Source organism: Pithys albifrons, chromosome 21 (genome assembly GCF_047495875.1).
Source record: "Pithys albifrons albifrons isolate INPA30051 chromosome 21, PitAlb_v1, whole genome shotgun sequence".
NCBI lineage: Eukaryota > Metazoa > Chordata > Aves > Passeriformes > Thamnophilidae > Pithys > Pithys albifrons.
This window is the reverse complement of record NC_092478.1, coordinates 7,283,545-7,300,340: the sequence shown is the minus strand read 5'-3', so window position 1 is coordinate 7,300,340 and position 16,796 is coordinate 7,283,545. Positions and strand designations below refer to the sequence as shown.

The 16,796-nt window shown below is 44.4% G+C and overlaps 1 protein-coding gene across 4 annotated transcripts in view; it reads left to right on the top strand.

The window, feature by feature from the left end:
* USP32 (ubiquitin specific peptidase 32) overlaps positions 1 to 14,912 on the top strand; it is a 79,475-nt gene extending 64,563 nt beyond the window's left edge. For all 4 annotated transcript variants that reach the window (XM_071574946.1, XM_071574947.1, XM_071574945.1 and 1 more), the window contains 17 exons: positions 37 to 118; positions 621 to 695; positions 1,235 to 1,373; positions 1,613 to 1,718; positions 2,521 to 2,694; positions 3,440 to 3,614; positions 4,212 to 4,363; positions 5,093 to 5,204; positions 6,053 to 6,252; positions 7,362 to 7,546; positions 7,922 to 8,008; positions 8,913 to 9,033; positions 9,672 to 9,863; positions 10,437 to 10,701; positions 11,111 to 11,523; positions 11,788 to 11,880; positions 12,538 to 14,912. In XM_071574946.1, coding sequence (XP_071431047.1) covers positions 37 to 118; positions 621 to 695; positions 1,235 to 1,373; positions 1,613 to 1,718; positions 2,521 to 2,694; positions 3,440 to 3,614; positions 4,212 to 4,363; positions 5,093 to 5,204; positions 6,053 to 6,252; positions 7,362 to 7,546; positions 7,922 to 8,008; positions 8,913 to 9,033; positions 9,672 to 9,863; positions 10,437 to 10,701; positions 11,111 to 11,523; positions 11,788 to 11,880; positions 12,538 to 12,711 — 2,745 coding nt within the window. In that variant the 3' untranslated portion in view covers positions 12,712 to 14,912. The remainder of the gene's footprint in view (positions 1 to 36; positions 119 to 620; positions 696 to 1,234; positions 1,374 to 1,612; positions 1,719 to 2,520; positions 2,695 to 3,439; positions 3,615 to 4,211; positions 4,364 to 5,092; positions 5,205 to 6,052; positions 6,253 to 7,361; positions 7,547 to 7,921; positions 8,009 to 8,912; positions 9,034 to 9,671; positions 9,864 to 10,436; positions 10,702 to 11,110; positions 11,524 to 11,787; positions 11,881 to 12,537) is intronic.
* The last annotated feature ends 1,884 nt before the right edge of the window (positions 14,913 to 16,796 follow it).

Sequence of the window (16,796 nt, the reverse complement as noted above, 5' to 3'; positions counted from 1 at the left end):
AGAACGAAATGAAGGATTTTTTTTTCCCTCATGCAGAACTATCTCACTTTGCTGGATGATGAAGATCACAGACTGGAATATCTTAAAATCCAGGATGAGCAGCATTTAGTAATAGAAGGTATAAAAAGGGCCTGTGATTGGTTTATGCACTAAAAATGGGGGGTTACAGAGGGAGGTGGTGGCAAAGCCACAGTAGGAAAGTTTGCATTGTTTTGTCACACTTGATCTGGAAACAGATGTAATTTGTCCTTGTTTTGAAATACACTTGAATCTGTTGTTGGCTCATAACAACAAAAATATTAGTGATCATTCCTGAAGTGAACTGAGTTGTTCAGATCTGCAGAGATCCTTATTAAATGGTAGAATAAGCATTCAGAAATTTGCTATCCAGCAGGAAAGCAATCTCAAGGCTGCTTTCCAAGGATGTTCTGGTATGGCTGGAGGGATGCCAGTATTAGAATGAGTTCCAATCAGGATTGGAAACACAAAGATGAAAACTAGAAAAAATAACTAAAAATAACAAATTTCCAGTCTCAAATGTTGGAAAATTTTAATTAAACCTCTTCAAATCTATGGAGTAAGAACAATTTTTAAAACCTCCTCTTGATATCTCTTTGCAGTTCGGAACAAAGACATGAGCTGGCCAGAGGAGATGTCTTTTATAGCAAACAGCAGTAAAATAGACAGGCACAAAGGTGAGTGTTGCAGCAGAGCAACTGAATTGTGATGAGAAGAAATATCCAAGAGTGTATTATGGTGAGACAATTTATTTTAATATAAGTGCTCTTAACATTGGGACAGGTCTTTATATGAACTTAAAGGCTGGAACTGTGGGTGGGTTGAGTGTATAGGCAGGTGAATTTATAGATGTTCAGATGCAGCAGCAAATGCCACATAGCAAATTCTGGATTTTGTGTTTATTATCTTGGGTCTTTTTAAAGTCAGGAATTAATTTGAACAAATGAATCCAGAATTTTCAGTACCATAATTATTCACCTGCAGATAAATTGTGTAGATTGTACTGATATCTGTGGTGGATCAGGTCCAACAAAACACCTCAATTTCTGCTCAGCAGAGTTGAGAGCAGGTGTTTTGAACATCTCCTGCATCTCTGCTACTGTAATTGGGAGCAGGTTAAATTAAATTGGTTTCTCTGAAAAGGTCATGCCTTTACTGGTAGAACGTTCTGATTTTCCCATCTGCACAGCTGATCTAATGATGGTTTTTTTCTCAGTTCCCACTGAAAAGGGTGCTACAGGATTAAGCAATCTGGGGAACACGTGTTTCATGAACTCCAGCATCCAGTGTGTCAGCAACACGCAGCCCCTCACCCGCTATTTCATCTCAGGAAGGCATCTCTATGAACTTAACAGGTAATTTTCTCTGTGAGACCATTGGCATTTTGGATTCATACTGTTCTCAAAGCCGAAACTCCGTTTAAAGAAACCTTTTAAATTCAGTGTTACCAGCTGCACAGCAGATACTGATTAGAGACATGAAAATACAACCTCTTGTTTCTGGGAGCAAAGAAGCCTTTCTACTGCCTTGTTCATCTGCAGGCTTGAACTGTGGCTAAATTTTAATATGGTGTTAATTACTTTGTGATTTCTAGGACAAATCCCATAGGAATGAAGGGACACATGGCCAAGTGCTATGGGGATTTGGTGCAGGAGCTGTGGAGTGGCACTCAGAAGAACATTGCACCCCTGAAGCTGCGGGTGAGTCTGTGCTGGGGCTCGGGGCAGGAGGCAGGAATTTCCTGGAATAAACATTTTAGGGGACTTTCTCCTTTTATTACCTGTGTTGTAATGGTGTGGAGACTCAAATAGTGTCTTCCCTAAAGAAAGGGAAGGAAACCTGGGTGTGCTGGAAGTTGGCCCTGAAGCCAGTGACACGCTGGGCAGTCAGACATCACCTTTGCTGCTCCAAACTCATCGTGGAATTTGCTTTCTTACCTTTTAAGGGCAGGTGCCCTTGAAGGGGCAGTGCCAGGGGCAAATGCCCTGGAAGAGGCCAGTGTTCAGCAGTCCTGGTGCTCAGGGGTTGTGTGGAATATGTGGTTCAGTGTTGTGAGGTCAGAGAAGTGACCTGATGTGACTCAGAGGTTGTGGTATAAAATAACGGCTTTTATAGCCCTTTTTAGAGACAAAAGGTGATGCATTTGAGCTTTTGTTCTGAAAACAAAGGGATTCCCTTTAGGTCTTGGCAGTTGAATTTGTGCCCTTTGACAGCATCTGTCTTGTCTACAATATTATGATTTATTGCTACAATTTTCAAAGTGTAACACACTTTGAAAGTATTAAAATAAAAAGATTTTTTTAATGTTCATATGATGAATAATCTTTATTTCCTAAGGAAAGGGAGCATGAATACATTTCCCTCACATAGATCATATGAAATACAAAATAGTGCACATGATTGAAATAGAAATTTAGGTTTGATGTGATCTAATGCCTAAATAACCTTGCTATAATATCATAAAATATGTGCTACTAAACAACTTTCTGACTTGTTTTATAGTGGACAATAGCAAAATATGCTCCAAGATTCAATGGCTTCCAACAGCAAGACTCCCAGGAGCTCCTGGCTTTCCTTCTGGATGGTCTGCACGAGGATCTGAACAGAGTTCATGATAAGCCATATGTGGAACTCAAGGACAGTGACGGTCGGCCAGACTGGGAGGTGGCAGCAGAGGTAGAGCTTCAGACCTGTGGGGCCGGGCTTTGGATCTGTGGGGCCGGGCTTTGGATCTGTGGGGCCGGGCTTTGGATCTGTGGGGCCGGGCTTTGGTTCTGTGGGGCCGGGCTTTGGTTCTGTGGGGCCGGGCTTTGGTTCTGTGGGGCCGGGCTTTGGTTCTGTGGGGCCGGGCTTTGGTTCTGTGGGGCCGGGCTTTGGTTCTGTGGGGCCGGGCTTTGGTTCTGTGGGGCCGGGCTTTGGCTCTGTGGGGCCGGGCTTGAGATCTGTGGGGCCGGGCTTGAGATCTGTGCATTTGGAGTTCAACTCTGTGGGGTTGGGCTTTGTTTGCTGGTGGGGTTCTGTTTTCTGTGGTCATGCTCTTTTGGGACTGCACCATCTTGTGGAGTTTGCTGGAGCTCTGATTTAAGGAGCCAATATGATCTTGGAGCTGAAAATTAATTTTATGTATTACGTATAAAGTTGATACTTCACAACAGATTAGAACAACTCCTCAGAATTACAGAGTAAAAATATTTCAAGATACTTGATGATCCTCCAGAAGTACTTTAAATTATGTCCTAACAGATATTTCTGTTAGTTGTGGACTTTTCTTTACTTATGTTGAAGTACTTCCTATTTATTATAAATTACTATGCAACTTCTGTGGAAATAATTTGACTCCCATAGGTCTGGGAAACTTTGGAGATCAGAGAAATAATCTGCAATTCCTAAGTTGTTCTTATTTTTTTGTTCTTCATTTTAGGCCTGGGAAAACCATCTGAGAAGAAACAGATCCATTGTTGTAGATTTATTTCATGGACAGCTGAAGTCACAAGTGAAATGTAAGACTTGTGGCCATATAAGTGTTAGGTTTGACCCCTTTAATTTTCTATCCTTGCCTTTGCCAATGGACAGCTACATGCACCTAGAAATTACAGGTGAGTGGAGTGTTTGACTCCTTCTGAACTGTCATTGCTAAAATAAAAGTTGTGTATGTAGAACAGCTGTAAAACTTCACATTCTGTTTGTGTTCGTGCTTATTATAGTCATTTTAATGTAATAGAATACAAAAATTTTCATTGCAATACAGTTGACTAAGATAAAACCTGTAAAAACAGAAGGCAGGTGGCCCATTTTTGGTTTTGATTGAAGGACTTAGTATAGAAATGTGTAAAATGGAGATTTGGGGAACTTTCTTTCTGTTCACTGTGGTGGGGCCTAGAGAAAAAAACAAGGGCAGAGGGGAAGTGCAATATGGGTCATGAACTGTGCTATGAGGGACTGTGTATTGCTGGAAAAGAGGCAAAAGAAAAGATGATAAAAAGTGAATCAAATTTTGAAACCGTTTTTTCTGCCTGTGCAACAAGGGATTGTCTGGCATTTGCCTGCAGACCTTGAAAACTGACTGGGAAAATAAAACAAATCATATCTTCAAGTAGGGAAAATATTTTGCAGTAAGTAGGGAGCTGTCATATATTACTCTGATTAAAACTCTTCTGAGCTGCTGACCAGAGTGTTTCTCTTTCCCTTTAAAGTAATTAAATTAGATGGTACCACTCCTGTTCGATATGGCCTGAGGTTGAACATGGATGAAAAGTACACAGGATTGAAAAAACAGTTAAGTGAGCTCTGTGGCCTCAAACCAGAACAGATCCTGCTTGCAGAGGTGCACAGCTCCAATATAAAGGTGAGAGGAAAAAGAATTAATAATTTTTACATTGGATATTTTTGTTACTACTTCTTTCTTTTTGACATTGAGTTTTTTGTACAAGAACTGTGAAATATTTTAACTGAAAGTATGATTAAAAAGTCAGCCTAGTTATATCTCTATATGAACTTTTATTTCATTCTTAAACAGTAATTTGGCTTGCTGTAAATAAATCAGAATTGATTGCTAATGATAGTTTTAGGAAAAAAAGGATAAAATCATATTGAGGTAATAAACCTCAAATTAGAAGTGGTGAGTTCAAGCACTGTCAAGGTGTATAATGACTGGCTTAATTCTTTATAGTGTGTATGTATATCTGTAAATGTATTTAGATCACAGAATCACAGACTATTCTGAGTTGGAAGGGACCCACAAGGATCATTGAGTGCAACTCTCAAGTCAATGTCCCACACAGGGGATTGAACCCATGACCTTGGCATTATTACAACCAAGTTTTAACCAACTGAGCTGATCTTAACACATTTTACTGTAACTGCTTGAAATGAAACTGTTGTTAGTCTGTTAAGAGAACCATCAATAACTCTCAGGTTTTGCTGCAGAAAGGTGGGTTCCTTCCTTCTCTAGAAGGGGGGAAGGGCTCAGATGGGAGGGAGGGGGGAGCTGATAGATGTGCGGTTTCCAAAAGAACAAAACACGTTTGGAGTCACACATTGAAGTGTCTGACAGACTTTCCCTTCTGTGCTGCAGAACTTCCCTCAGGACAACCAGAAGGTTCGGCTGTCTGTGAGCGGGTTCCTGTGCGCCTTCGAGATCCCCATCCCCGGCTCCCCCACGTCGGCAGCGAGCCCTGTGCAGGCAGGTGAGAGCAAACCTTCATCTCCCTCTGTTAGGGAGAGCTGGAAAAGTGCCAACTGCCCACCACAGAGAGAGAATCCACCCCCCCACCATGGGAAGAGGAGGGAGGGAAAATAACTGAAGGGGAGAAAAGGGGAAAAAAAAACCCCAAACCTGAAATAGCAAACTGCTTATATTTATACAAAAGAGAGACAATTAAAAACAGAATATGATATATATATATACAAATGTGGGGGAAAAAACCAAACCAGCAACAACAACTACCGAATCACCCACCCAAACAACACAGACCTCCACCACTCCAGCTCACAAAAACACTCCAGCAAGCTCCCCCCGAAGGATACTTGGCAAGAGAGGAAAAAACCAACATCAAAGAACAAAGTTACTTCCCAAACCAAATAGCTATGAAGTGGTGAATGAGGCTCAACACTCCCAGAAATGATGATAGCAGGTCCACTCAGCACCCAGCCATGAAGGGACTGAGCCAGGCACCTCCTACACCTTCTTTTATACCTGATTTTGATGTCAAATGATGTGAAATATCTCTTTGATTGCTTAAGTCAGGTGATCTTTGTCCCCTCTAATCTGTGTAGACTCTCTGGGCCTGCTGAACTGAGGCCTGGCTAAAACTAAAACCAAAACTACCACACCCTGTTTATTTGAAATGCACAAATTGAGAAGTTCAGGAGAAAACTTGACCTTCTGTGCTAAAGACAAGACGAGAGTTGTGCTGCACAGAGCACCTGTGAGCAGGCTCAGTGTCCACTGACGGTCTGTGAGCCCAGAATGGAAAGGGTGAAACTCCTGGGCTCAGCTCTGGGAATAACTGGGACTTTCATTTTGTGCCTGCAGACACCTCCACCAAGGCAGTGCCCACCGTGCTGATGAACGGGGACGTGGCCAAGCCGGCGCTGATTCCCAACGGGATGCCCAACACTGTGGTGCCGTGCGGGAGCGAGCGGGGCCAGCCCGGCTGGGCCCCCAACGGCCACCTGCCCTCGCTGGGCGACAGCCCCTGCACGGGCTACATCATTGCAGTGCACAGGAAGATGGTCAGTGCCTCACAGAGCTCTGGGTTGGGCAACACACTGGGGAGGAGGATAAAAAAGGCGTTTTTTTGAATGTCCATATGATGATTAATCTTTGTTTCCTAAGGAGAGGGAGCAGGATACATTTCTCTCATACACATCCTATGGAATATAGGAATATATAAGGAATATATAAGGAATATAGAATGTTGTGTATGACTGAAATAGAATCATAGAATGGATTGGGTTGGAAAAGACCTCTGAGATCATCAAGTCCAACCCTTGGGCCAACTCCAGTCCCTTTACCAGATCATGGCACTCAGTGCCACGGCCAAGCTCAGTTTAAAAACCTCCAGGGATGGGGAATCCACCCCCTCTCTGGGCAGCCCATTCCAATGCCTGAGCACTCTCTCTGCAAAGAATTTTTTTCTGCTCTCCAACTTCAATTTCCCCTGGCAGAGCTCGAGCCCATCGTGCCCCCTTGTCCTATTGCTGAGTGCCTGGGAGAAGAGACCAACCCCCACCTGGCCAGAACTTCCCTTCAGGCAGTTCCAGACAGTGCTGAGGTCACCTCTGAGCCTCCTCTTCTCCAGGCTGAACACCCCCAGCTCCCTCAGCCTCTCCCCACAGCACTTGTGCTCCAGTCCCTTCTCCAGCCTCGTTGCTCTTCTCTGGCCCCGCTCCAGCCCCTCAATCTCTTTCCTGAACTGAGGGGCCCAGAACTGAACACAACACTCAAGGTGTGGCCTCCCCAAGGCAGAGTCCAGGGGAAGGGTCACTGCCCTGGGCCTGCTGGCCACACTATTCTTGATCCAGGCCAGGATCCCATTGGCCTTCTTGGCCACCTGGGCACACTGTTGGCTCATGTTCAGTCTCCTGTCAATTAGTACCCCCAGGTCTCTTTCTGCCTGGCTGATGTTGGACATGGCCTAGTGCCTGAATTCCCATAATAAAAAATACACAACTTTTTCAAGTCAATGATCAAAATTTACAGTATTTAATACTGGAAATACTGAAGTGCTTTTAATAGAATTAATGGTTAGTTTTAGTTGCCCAAGCCTGAAGCAAGTCCCAGGGTGCCCATGCAGGTGGGTTGGTGACCCTCGCTGTGAGTGCCTGTTTGCCGTACACAGATGCGGACGGAGCTGTACTTCCTCTCATCCCAGAAGAACCGGCCCAGCCTCTTTGGGGTGCCCCTCATCGTGCCCTGCACGGTCCACACCCGGAAAAGAGACCTGTATGATGCTGTGTGGATCCAGGTGTCCAGGCTGGCCAGCCCCTTGCCCCCTCAGGAGGCCAGCAACCATGCCCAGGACTGGTGAGTCTGCCAGCCCAGCCTGTGCCCTGCAGGATGCAACACAGCACCTTAAACGTGGTTACAAGACTGAAAATTACATTAATTTCTTTCAGAGTTGATTTCTCATAATAATGGCAGTGATAAAAATACCTTCTAATAATTTTTGGTGTTGCTGCACTTAAAGGGTGGATTTACACAAATGGATTTTTTTTCTTGTCAAGTGATTGATAATTATTTATATCTGACAAATTTAGGCTGTGGAAAGGCAGGTTTTAATAGTTTAATCAAAATTTTAATTTTAAGGAGTTTTTGGTGGGTTTTTCTCAGCCTGGTGAAGGAGGGTGATTGGCAGTGAGTGAGTGCTGCTGTGTGATGTTGTGTTCTCTTGTGTTTCAGTGATGACAGCATGGGCTATCAGTATCCCTTCACCCTCAGGGTAGTTCAGAAGGATGGGAATTCTTGTGCTTGGTGTCCATGGTACAGGTAAATTGTCCTTTTTCCATTTACAGCAGGGAATCAATCACTCCAACAGAAAGGGAATTTATGGTAATGGCTTGGTGAGACATCTCAGACTTCAGAGGTAATATCGACCAATGAGAATCTGGAATCTAATTTCCCCAGATCTCTCCCAAGGCAGACTTGCACTGTAGAGCAGCTTTCATGACTTGGAGAGCTGAAAGTTGGCACAGAAGCTGTAAATTAAGAGTCAGACATGAGATTATCAAAGTATTCTGTGTGCATGTGCAGGGATGTATGTCCACATACTTGGATGATTAGGGGGGTGTTTCTTCCAAAACCAAACTTCAGATGTAAATTGTCTACCCTTGTGAGTTTCTGTGCCATTTGAAGAGTAAGAACTAAAATAGGCAATAAGAAATTCCCCCTGGAAGGGTGCTTGGAGTGTTCCCTGAACATGATGAAAATTTCAGCCCCTTGCTGGAAAGGTATTCAGGCATATACTCATTTAAAAAAAAGTGTCTTGCAGCTGATTAGTCATCATGGAGTAAATTCCTTGAGGAGACAAAGCAGTGTAATTTTTTGGAGTCATAGGTTTGGTCAGCATTAGATCATGGAATGGAAGGGGCCTTAAAGCTCATCTCATCCAACCCACTGCCAAGGGCAGTGCCACCTCCCACTGCAGGAACCTTCCTCTGGATCCTGTGCAGGAAGCTGGCTCAGTTCACCCAAGGGCTTCAGCTCCTCATCTCCATCAAAGCTTTGTAGGAAAACAGCAAATGACACTGAGTGTTGTTGTATAAAACACCCCTGACACCCAAGGCAGGGCCTGCAGCTTGGAGGGTTCTGGCGCTACAAAACCAGGAACAGAATTGGATTAATGCCAAAGTTCCTGGGCAGGTGACTTACCAAATCTGCCTTTGTGGTGCAGGTTTTGCCGTGGCTGTAAGATTGAGTGCTCTGAGGACAGAGCCTGCGTGGGCAATGCCTACATTGCCGTGGACTGGGACCCCACAGCGCTGCACCTGCGCTACCAGACGTCGCAGGAACGGGTAACTCCAACACAAAGCCCTGTTCTTTGGGTTTGCTCTGAAGCACAACCCATTTCACCTGGGTTTCTTTCTATTTATTTGATGCTTTTGTCCATTTTCTGTTAAACTGAAGTCAGGAATCATGGAGCAGAATGTTCTGGATTAATTGATGTCGATGGTAGACCTCTTATGTGGAAGGGAAGCTTTTAAAGAGCCACAGCTGTGCATTTTGTCTGTTGTGAGTTGCTTTTGATCTAGTCTTCGTGATATAATACAAAATATGGTAATGTGATAAATTTTCTATAACCATAAACAGTTATGCATGTGAGTAAACCTCACTGAGTCAACAAAACCTATATAAAGTTAAAAAGCTGTGGCTGAGTTTGTTTGGAATAACTGGTCAAACTTGTGACTTGAATCCATAAAGTTGTGCTTTATGGGTGATTTGTAAGCAGAGCCCAAGAGTGAGGACAGTGTATTATTTTTATATCTCCCTGTTCACGATTGAAATAAATTTTCTGCCAGGACCTAGCACATCTAGTTTTTATCTTCAATTCCAAACAACTCGCTGAAGTTACCTGTGTGATGCTGGGAGCAGAACCTCCCTCAGAGCAGGGGGTGGATGTTTCCAGCTCAGACCCAGTTTCCTGTCCCCTCAGATCGTGGAAGAACACGAGAGTGTTGAGCAAAGCCGCCGAGCTCAGGCAGAGCCCATCAACCTGGACAGCTGCCTCAGAGCCTTCACCAGTGAGGAGGAGCTGGGTGAGGATGAGATGTACTACTGCTCCAAGTGCAAGACCCATTGTTTGGCCACCAAAAAACTGGATCTCTGGAGGCTTCCCCCTATTTTGGTACGATCTTGTGTAGTTTCCCTCCACAGCAGCAAACGCAGAGTACGTTGTTCCCAAATTTGAATCGCTTGTTCTGAAGATGATTTACTTTGTTCAGTCTCAGGAGGGAACTGGCTTAGTTTGCTTTGTGAAATTCTGTAATGCAGGCAAATAAAGCAAACCTCCAATCCTTCTGAATGTTTTTAGCTGCTCCATGGCAGGAAATGGTGGTGGTTTGTGTGCAGTGTGAGCTGTTCTGACACTGAATTCACGCTCAAATGGGCTTTCTGGTAACATGATCTTTACATGGGGAACACCTGCATTTCTTATTTTTCAAATTTGGTTACTTATTCAAAACAGACAGTGCTGATCACTGAGTTGAAGCAACCCCTTCCATCAGTTCCCCATGAAAATATTAGTTTTGTATCTTCCCAGCTTGCTCCCAAAGTCCAAGTTGTTGCACACAGCTTTGTTGCTTTTATTTATTAGCACACAACAAAATGTGTATGTTTTCAGGAAAACTCTTTAAACACTGAAATCATTTGCTGGAATTTAATTGTCCTCCTCTAATTTTCTCCATGTGTTTCTCCTTAGATCATTCACCTGAAAAGATTTCAGTTTGTCAACGGCCGCTGGATAAAATCTCAGAAAATCGTCAAATTCCCCAGAGAAAGTTTTGACCCAAGTGCCTTTTTGGTACAAAGGGATCCAAGTCATTGCCAGAGGAAGGTGCTGACGCTCCAGGTGGAGCCAGAGGCCAGGAAAGCAGATGGGCAGAGCTCTGGCACACCAGGGGAAGGAGAGACCCTGAACAGGAGCCCGTCCTCCCTCAGCACCACAGTCCTGAATAATGTCAAAGGTGGGCACTGATAGAGGAAATTCCAGCCAGTGCAGAGGGAAACAGTCATAATATGAACACAGTTTGAATGTCTGGGGGGTTTGGCCATAGCTCTACACTTGGAAATATTTCTCAGTGTTTCTTAGTGAAGCTTTGCCATAAGAAATGAAAGAAAAATAAAAAAGTCACTCAGTAACAACTTGTGTAATAGGAGTGAGGAATGTGCTGCTGCACAGAAGAGTTAAATTTCAGTTTCTAGGAGTCCTTGTGTGTGCACACAGATAGATTTTTAGTTCTGTTTATTACTCATTAGTCCTAATGAAAATGTGGGTTGTTTTTTAATGTTTGTTTATTCAAAAAATCACTTTTTAAGAAGGAATTCAGACTATGCATTTACCTGTCTTAGTAATCCTCGTGTTTTCTGTTTTAGCATCTCCATCTCTGGGGAGGAAAAGTGGAACCAGCTGTCCCTCAAGTAAGAACAGCAGCCCCACCAGCAGCCCAAGGACTTTGGGGAGAGGCAAAGGGCGCCTGCGGCTGCCCCAGCTGGGCAAGAACAAACTGTCCAGCAGCAAAGAGAACCTGGACGCCAACAGAGAGAACGGCAGCGAGCAGGAGCAGGGGGAGGCCCTCACCAAAGGGCAGGGGCTGGGGGGCAGCCAGGGGGAGCTGTGCAGTGCCCAGGACAGCGAGGGGCCTCTGGCCAACGGGTACCTGTGCGAGCAGAGCTCCTTCAGCAACGGCCTCGGCGGGCAGGGGGACACCCACAGCGAGGACGACGGCACCGACGACCAAAGAGAAGATGTGTGTGCTAACCCCATCTACAACCTTTATGCAATTTCGGTAGGTGCTCCCTCCCTGCTGGGCAGGGAAAACACCTCTGTGGGGTGTGGGTTTGGCTGAGGACTCTGCTGTGTTCCCTGCAGCAGGTTGGGGGCTGTTGGGAAGGAGAGCAAAGCACACTGAGTCAGCACACTGAGTACAAGTGACAAGTGTCTCTCTGCTTGTATAGATTGTCATGAACCTTTGCCACTCACAGAGAATGAATTTGTGAATCATTTATGGGATGTTTGATCCAGAATTGATTTTCTTCTTCGTTTTCCTCAGTGCCATTCAGGAATTATGGGAGGGGGTCATTATGTCACTTATGCCAAAAACCCGAACAACAAGTGGTACTGCTACAATGACAGCAGCTGTAAGGTAAAGCACTCCTCCTTCTAGCAAATAATCAGTCCTTTTCCTAGCAAATAATAATCTGGTTACCTATTGCCAAAGAAATAACACTATAGAGGCATGGAATCATGGAGTGGTTTGGGTGGGAAGGGATCTTAAAGCTCATCTAGTTCAGCCTCCTGCCATGGCAGGGACACCTTCCCCTGAACCAGGCACTTGGTGAGAGCTGTTGTTTCCAATCATGAGCATCTCAAAAGCTGCAGCAGATAAATATTAGAATTATTAACTGAAATTGTACATGAGACTTTTTTTTTCAAGGTGACATCTGTTCATCAGCTGCTCCCACAGTTAAAGATGCTTATTTTGCACAAAGATAAGGAAAATTACTAAAAATGGCAATCCAAGAATACGTTTCCATGATGGGAGCAGTTTGTATTCAATTAGTGAATAATTCAGTTCTGGACATTTTGAAGTATTTGCATTTATCACTATAAAATTTGTCAGACTTTCCAAGTAATTAATGAAGCCTGATAGCAAATTAAGAGAGCAGAAATGTGATTTTTTTTGTGTTACAAACAGCCAGTTAAAAATACATTCTCCAGGGTGATCGTGTGTGTTTAAAGTTCAATGACAGTAACACCATCATCCCGTTGCATCTTCCCACCCGTGTTTTCCCTGCCCCAGGAGCTGCACCCGGATGAGATCGACACAGACTCTGCCTACATTCTGTTCTACGAGCAGCAGGGGGTGGACTATGCCCAGTTCCTGCCCAAGATCGATGGCAAGAAGATGGCAGACACGAGCAGCATGGACGAGGACTTCGAGTCTGACTACAAGAAGTACTGCGTCCTGCAGTGAGCAGCAGCTGCCCTGGCCCTGTGAGGACAGCAGGGCTGAGCCCCTGCAGCCCAGGTGTGCTGGGAGTGCTCCTGAGACACGGCCCCCACGTGTAGTTGTGGTCCCCTGTGGGCTGAAAGCACAAAAAGAACCCCCTGGTTAACTAGTTAATATCAAATAGTATCGTTTTGTTCTGTTTTCTCACTACACGCTCTGAACGTTTCTGATGTTGGACGTCAGGCTGAGACTGCCACTGGCCTTTAAATCAAATGGTTTGAGAAAAGCCAACTAGGACCAAATAAGACCTAAATTAAATAGTCCAAATAAGAGCTAAACAAAGCAGTGTAGAGTTTACCAACTGTTCTAAGAACCCCCAGAGGCTGTCGTTAGGTTTAAGGTAATGGGGAAAACCAATTTGTAGTGTTGTCTTTGGACAACATGATATTGCTACCTCCTTTTTCCTGCAGTTTTATTGCATTTATTGGCAAAACAGGGAAAGCAAAGAGAAGGAAAAGTGCACAAACTGAAAGAATTATCATCAAGGGTAAGAGAAGTTCCCAGTTTTGCCACCACTAATGTGTGTCAGTTGCTTTCTTTCTGTATGTTGGGAGCACAACCAAATCATCCTTTGAGAAGAGCTTAATTTCTACACTTGAATGGTTTATTATATTGTGTTTTCTCCATGTGTTGGCTGTGCAGATCAACATGTTTCAGGAATGGCTTTTCTGCCTGAAGAGTGCTGGCTCAGACTCCTGAGCTGCCTCCAGAAGAAGCTTCAGGCTGGAGAGAGTAGCTGTGGTTGCACTCACGGTGTCTTAAACTGTGCACATTGCACACAACGTTCCCAGCTTTTGGAAGGAGAGATGCTTGAGCTTGTGTTCCAGGACTGGTGTTGCTTTTAAATTTGCACTTTTAAAAAATGCATATAATTGAATTGCAAACCATAGCTTGTTTTTGTTGTTGTAAGGGCTCTGGAGTGAATGGCTGTGAATTATCCACTGTGTATTCCCAAGGAGGACGAAGCTGTGGCTGTCAGGGAGCTCTCGTAGCATTCATGGATGGAGATCTTTTTTTTTTGTTTGTTTCATAATTTAATGGAGTTTCTTGCTTTCAAAATTTGGTTGCCTTTTCATTTTTTTTGTAACACAACAGTTTATGCAAATACTTGCAATTAAACCAGAATTGCTTTCCATGCCCTTGCACAACGTGCTCTGAAATTCGAGGGGCTTATTGCACGAGGGAAAGCGGGACTGAGTCTTAGCAGAGACTGGAAAAAAAGATGGTTGTTTTCTGAGCAGGCATTTCCTTAAACATTTTCAGTGTTAAATCGTTTGCATATCTGAATGAGGATAAAAATTTCACTCTTTTGGCCTTTTTTTTCTTCGGCTGAGTTGAAGCAGCTCATTACTGTTGTCATGTGTCACCTTCCCAGTTCTCTGGATTTTGTGTCTTCACTTACAAAACTGTTCCTTCCGTGGTTCTCTGAAGTTGATGTTTGGATTCAGGGGAGGTGTTTTAGAGGAATGCCAGACCTTCAGTGAGTTCCTCACTCCAGGAAGATCTGAGTTCTGTCCCTCTCAGATATGGTCTCAGCTGATCTCGCTGCTCCTCCGGCAGAGCCCTCCCTGCCTTTGGAGGTTGTGCCTCTTCAGGGACTGCAGATCTGTTCCAAAAATGAGTATTGTCCCACCTGTCAGGTGTTGCTCCTCATCCTCTCTGGTCTTGTTCTTCAAAGTGGTCTAAACATTGAGCCTGAAGAAAAGCAAACATGACTTGGGAATTTCTAGGCCAGAAGCTTTTTCAATACCCACTTGTCTGCTCCTCCCTCCGCAAACTCCATGAAAAGTGAAAGATTTTCAACTGATTTCCTTTAAAATGTTTTATTTAAGCAGGTAGCACAATCTACTAATGTTATTTGATCTTCTGTGTTTGTTACATTGGTTGTAATTAATTTTTTAAATTAAATTAATTCATGAATTAGTAGTAAATTTATTAAGTTAACTATTAACTACATTCACTTTGTAAATTATTGTATAAAAACTTATTGACAATGCACTGACTTTAGAAAGATGTTAATGTACATAAATACCTTGTAAATAAAATAGTGTTGATGTACTGGAATATGAGCTGTATTAAAACAAAGGTATTGGTAATTGTATATGGAGTGAACCTGTTTATCTGTAACTATATTATTCAAACAAATTAAATACTGTGGATGCAGATGAAGTGTCACTTCTTGTCAGATAATTTTTAATACCCCTTTTCCTGCTTTGAAGTGCCTGTGCTTTAGTGTAGTTCTCACTAAACTTAAATGTATTTGCCAATCCAAAAACCAAGATGTGGGAATGAGCATCCAGCACTTCTTGGCAGCTTCTTTATGGCCTGCAAGAGGTAAGTTGGGTATTTTCTCAGTGGAATCCCTTGGTTAGTGGTGCTGTTGATGAGTGTGGTTATTATTTGAAAAGGATCCGTCTGAGGAGTGAAATGAGCCCTCAGGTACAGGAGGGTTTGGCCCTGCTGTCCTTGGGACAGGGAGCTGCAGGTACTTGATGTGCAGTCCTGGAGCCTCACGTGCTGCTGCTTCTCACAGTTCATGATTGTAGGAGGTGCTCAGACATCTCCTCTGGGCAAGCTTTGGCTACAAAAAGGGAGTGACTCTGGTGGAGTTGGCAACCAGCCCAAAGCCCACGGTGAGCTGTGTTTGTTGCTGGGGGTTCTGTGGGATTGAGTGTTGCCAAAGATGCTGTTTGGCTGCAAAATGAACAATTTGCTCTTATTTTATGGCCCCTCAAGATGCTGAATGGGTGTTTCTCCAAGGGCTGGCACACACCAGTGTCTCCAGGGTGATCCAGAGGAGCTGCTGTCGCTGGGAGCGAGGCCCAGCCATGCTGTGTTTGTCAGAGCAGCACTCAGGGGTGGCACTTGAGCTCAGCTCAGTCATCTCCACTGCCTGGGGATCAATTCTCACAGCACTCACAGTGGTCATTCCCCACCAGTGGGACCATCCCCCAGTGTCACAGGAGTCACTTGGGCACTTTCAATATGGAACACTGAATTTCAGTGAAGGAACATGGGCTCTAGTTGTTCCTATCGTGAATTTCCTCTCTTAAGGCTTTGAGGTATTGAAAGTGCAATTTAAAAAGATTAAAAATTCTAATTACCAAAGATGTTCACATGTGCTGTTGTCAGTGGTAAAGTGCTTATTGCTTTACAAGTGTAGCAGGGCTGTTAAATAGATGAAGGGATCACATTCCTGCCAAAACCTGCAGCTGTTTCTGCCTCTGGATCCCTTTTGCTTCCCAGAGTGGAGCTGCAGTCCCAGGTGAGGACTCCAAAATTAGTAGAGCACATTTTGCAGGACAGGAGTGATGTGAAATGAGCTGTGCTGGAATTTTCCTCTTGCATGTTTGTGTCTGAAGTGCTGGAAGTGCTTGTGCTACACTTGAGGGTGGTCAGTGAACTTTCAGACGTGGATCCATCAGGATTTGATCCTTCTCCTGGCAGGGAGGGGAAAGACACAGCAGAGAAAGCCCCTCCCCTGCCAAAGCCTCTTCCTTCCCCCAGTGTGCCAGGGGAATGGATGCCCCAGCTCCTGAGCATGCCCTGCTGCCCACGGAGGGACCACTGGCACTTCGTTTTGGGCCTGAAACCCAATCCAGAGGAACTTCCCCTCTCCATCCAGCTCTTTGATCTCCTATGGAGCTGCTGCTGTGGCTGGAGTGCATCCCCTGCTCCCTGCCCTCCTCTGGCTGGCACAGGGGGCTGTGTCCCTGCTTTTCCCTGGGTCTGGATAGCTGAATGTCATGGATTTCTCCCTTATCAGGGAGATTTATCCCCGCAGTGCCCTGAGAACGTGCCGGGCTGTGCCTCTGGCCGAGCGCCCGCAGCATCCACGTAGGTATTAATCATACCTTTTGTTACACTTGCTCCCTCAGGTGCAGTAAATTGGAGCCAGAAGTGATGGAAGTGCAGCCATCCATGCTGCTGATTTATCGTTTCAGGAAAATAAAACCCTCTCAGAAGCTCAGGACATTGTGCCTTTTGTTTGGGACAAGCCTCCGACTTCCTCGATCATGTGTAAAAGATTTCCTGTTTGTGAAGATGAA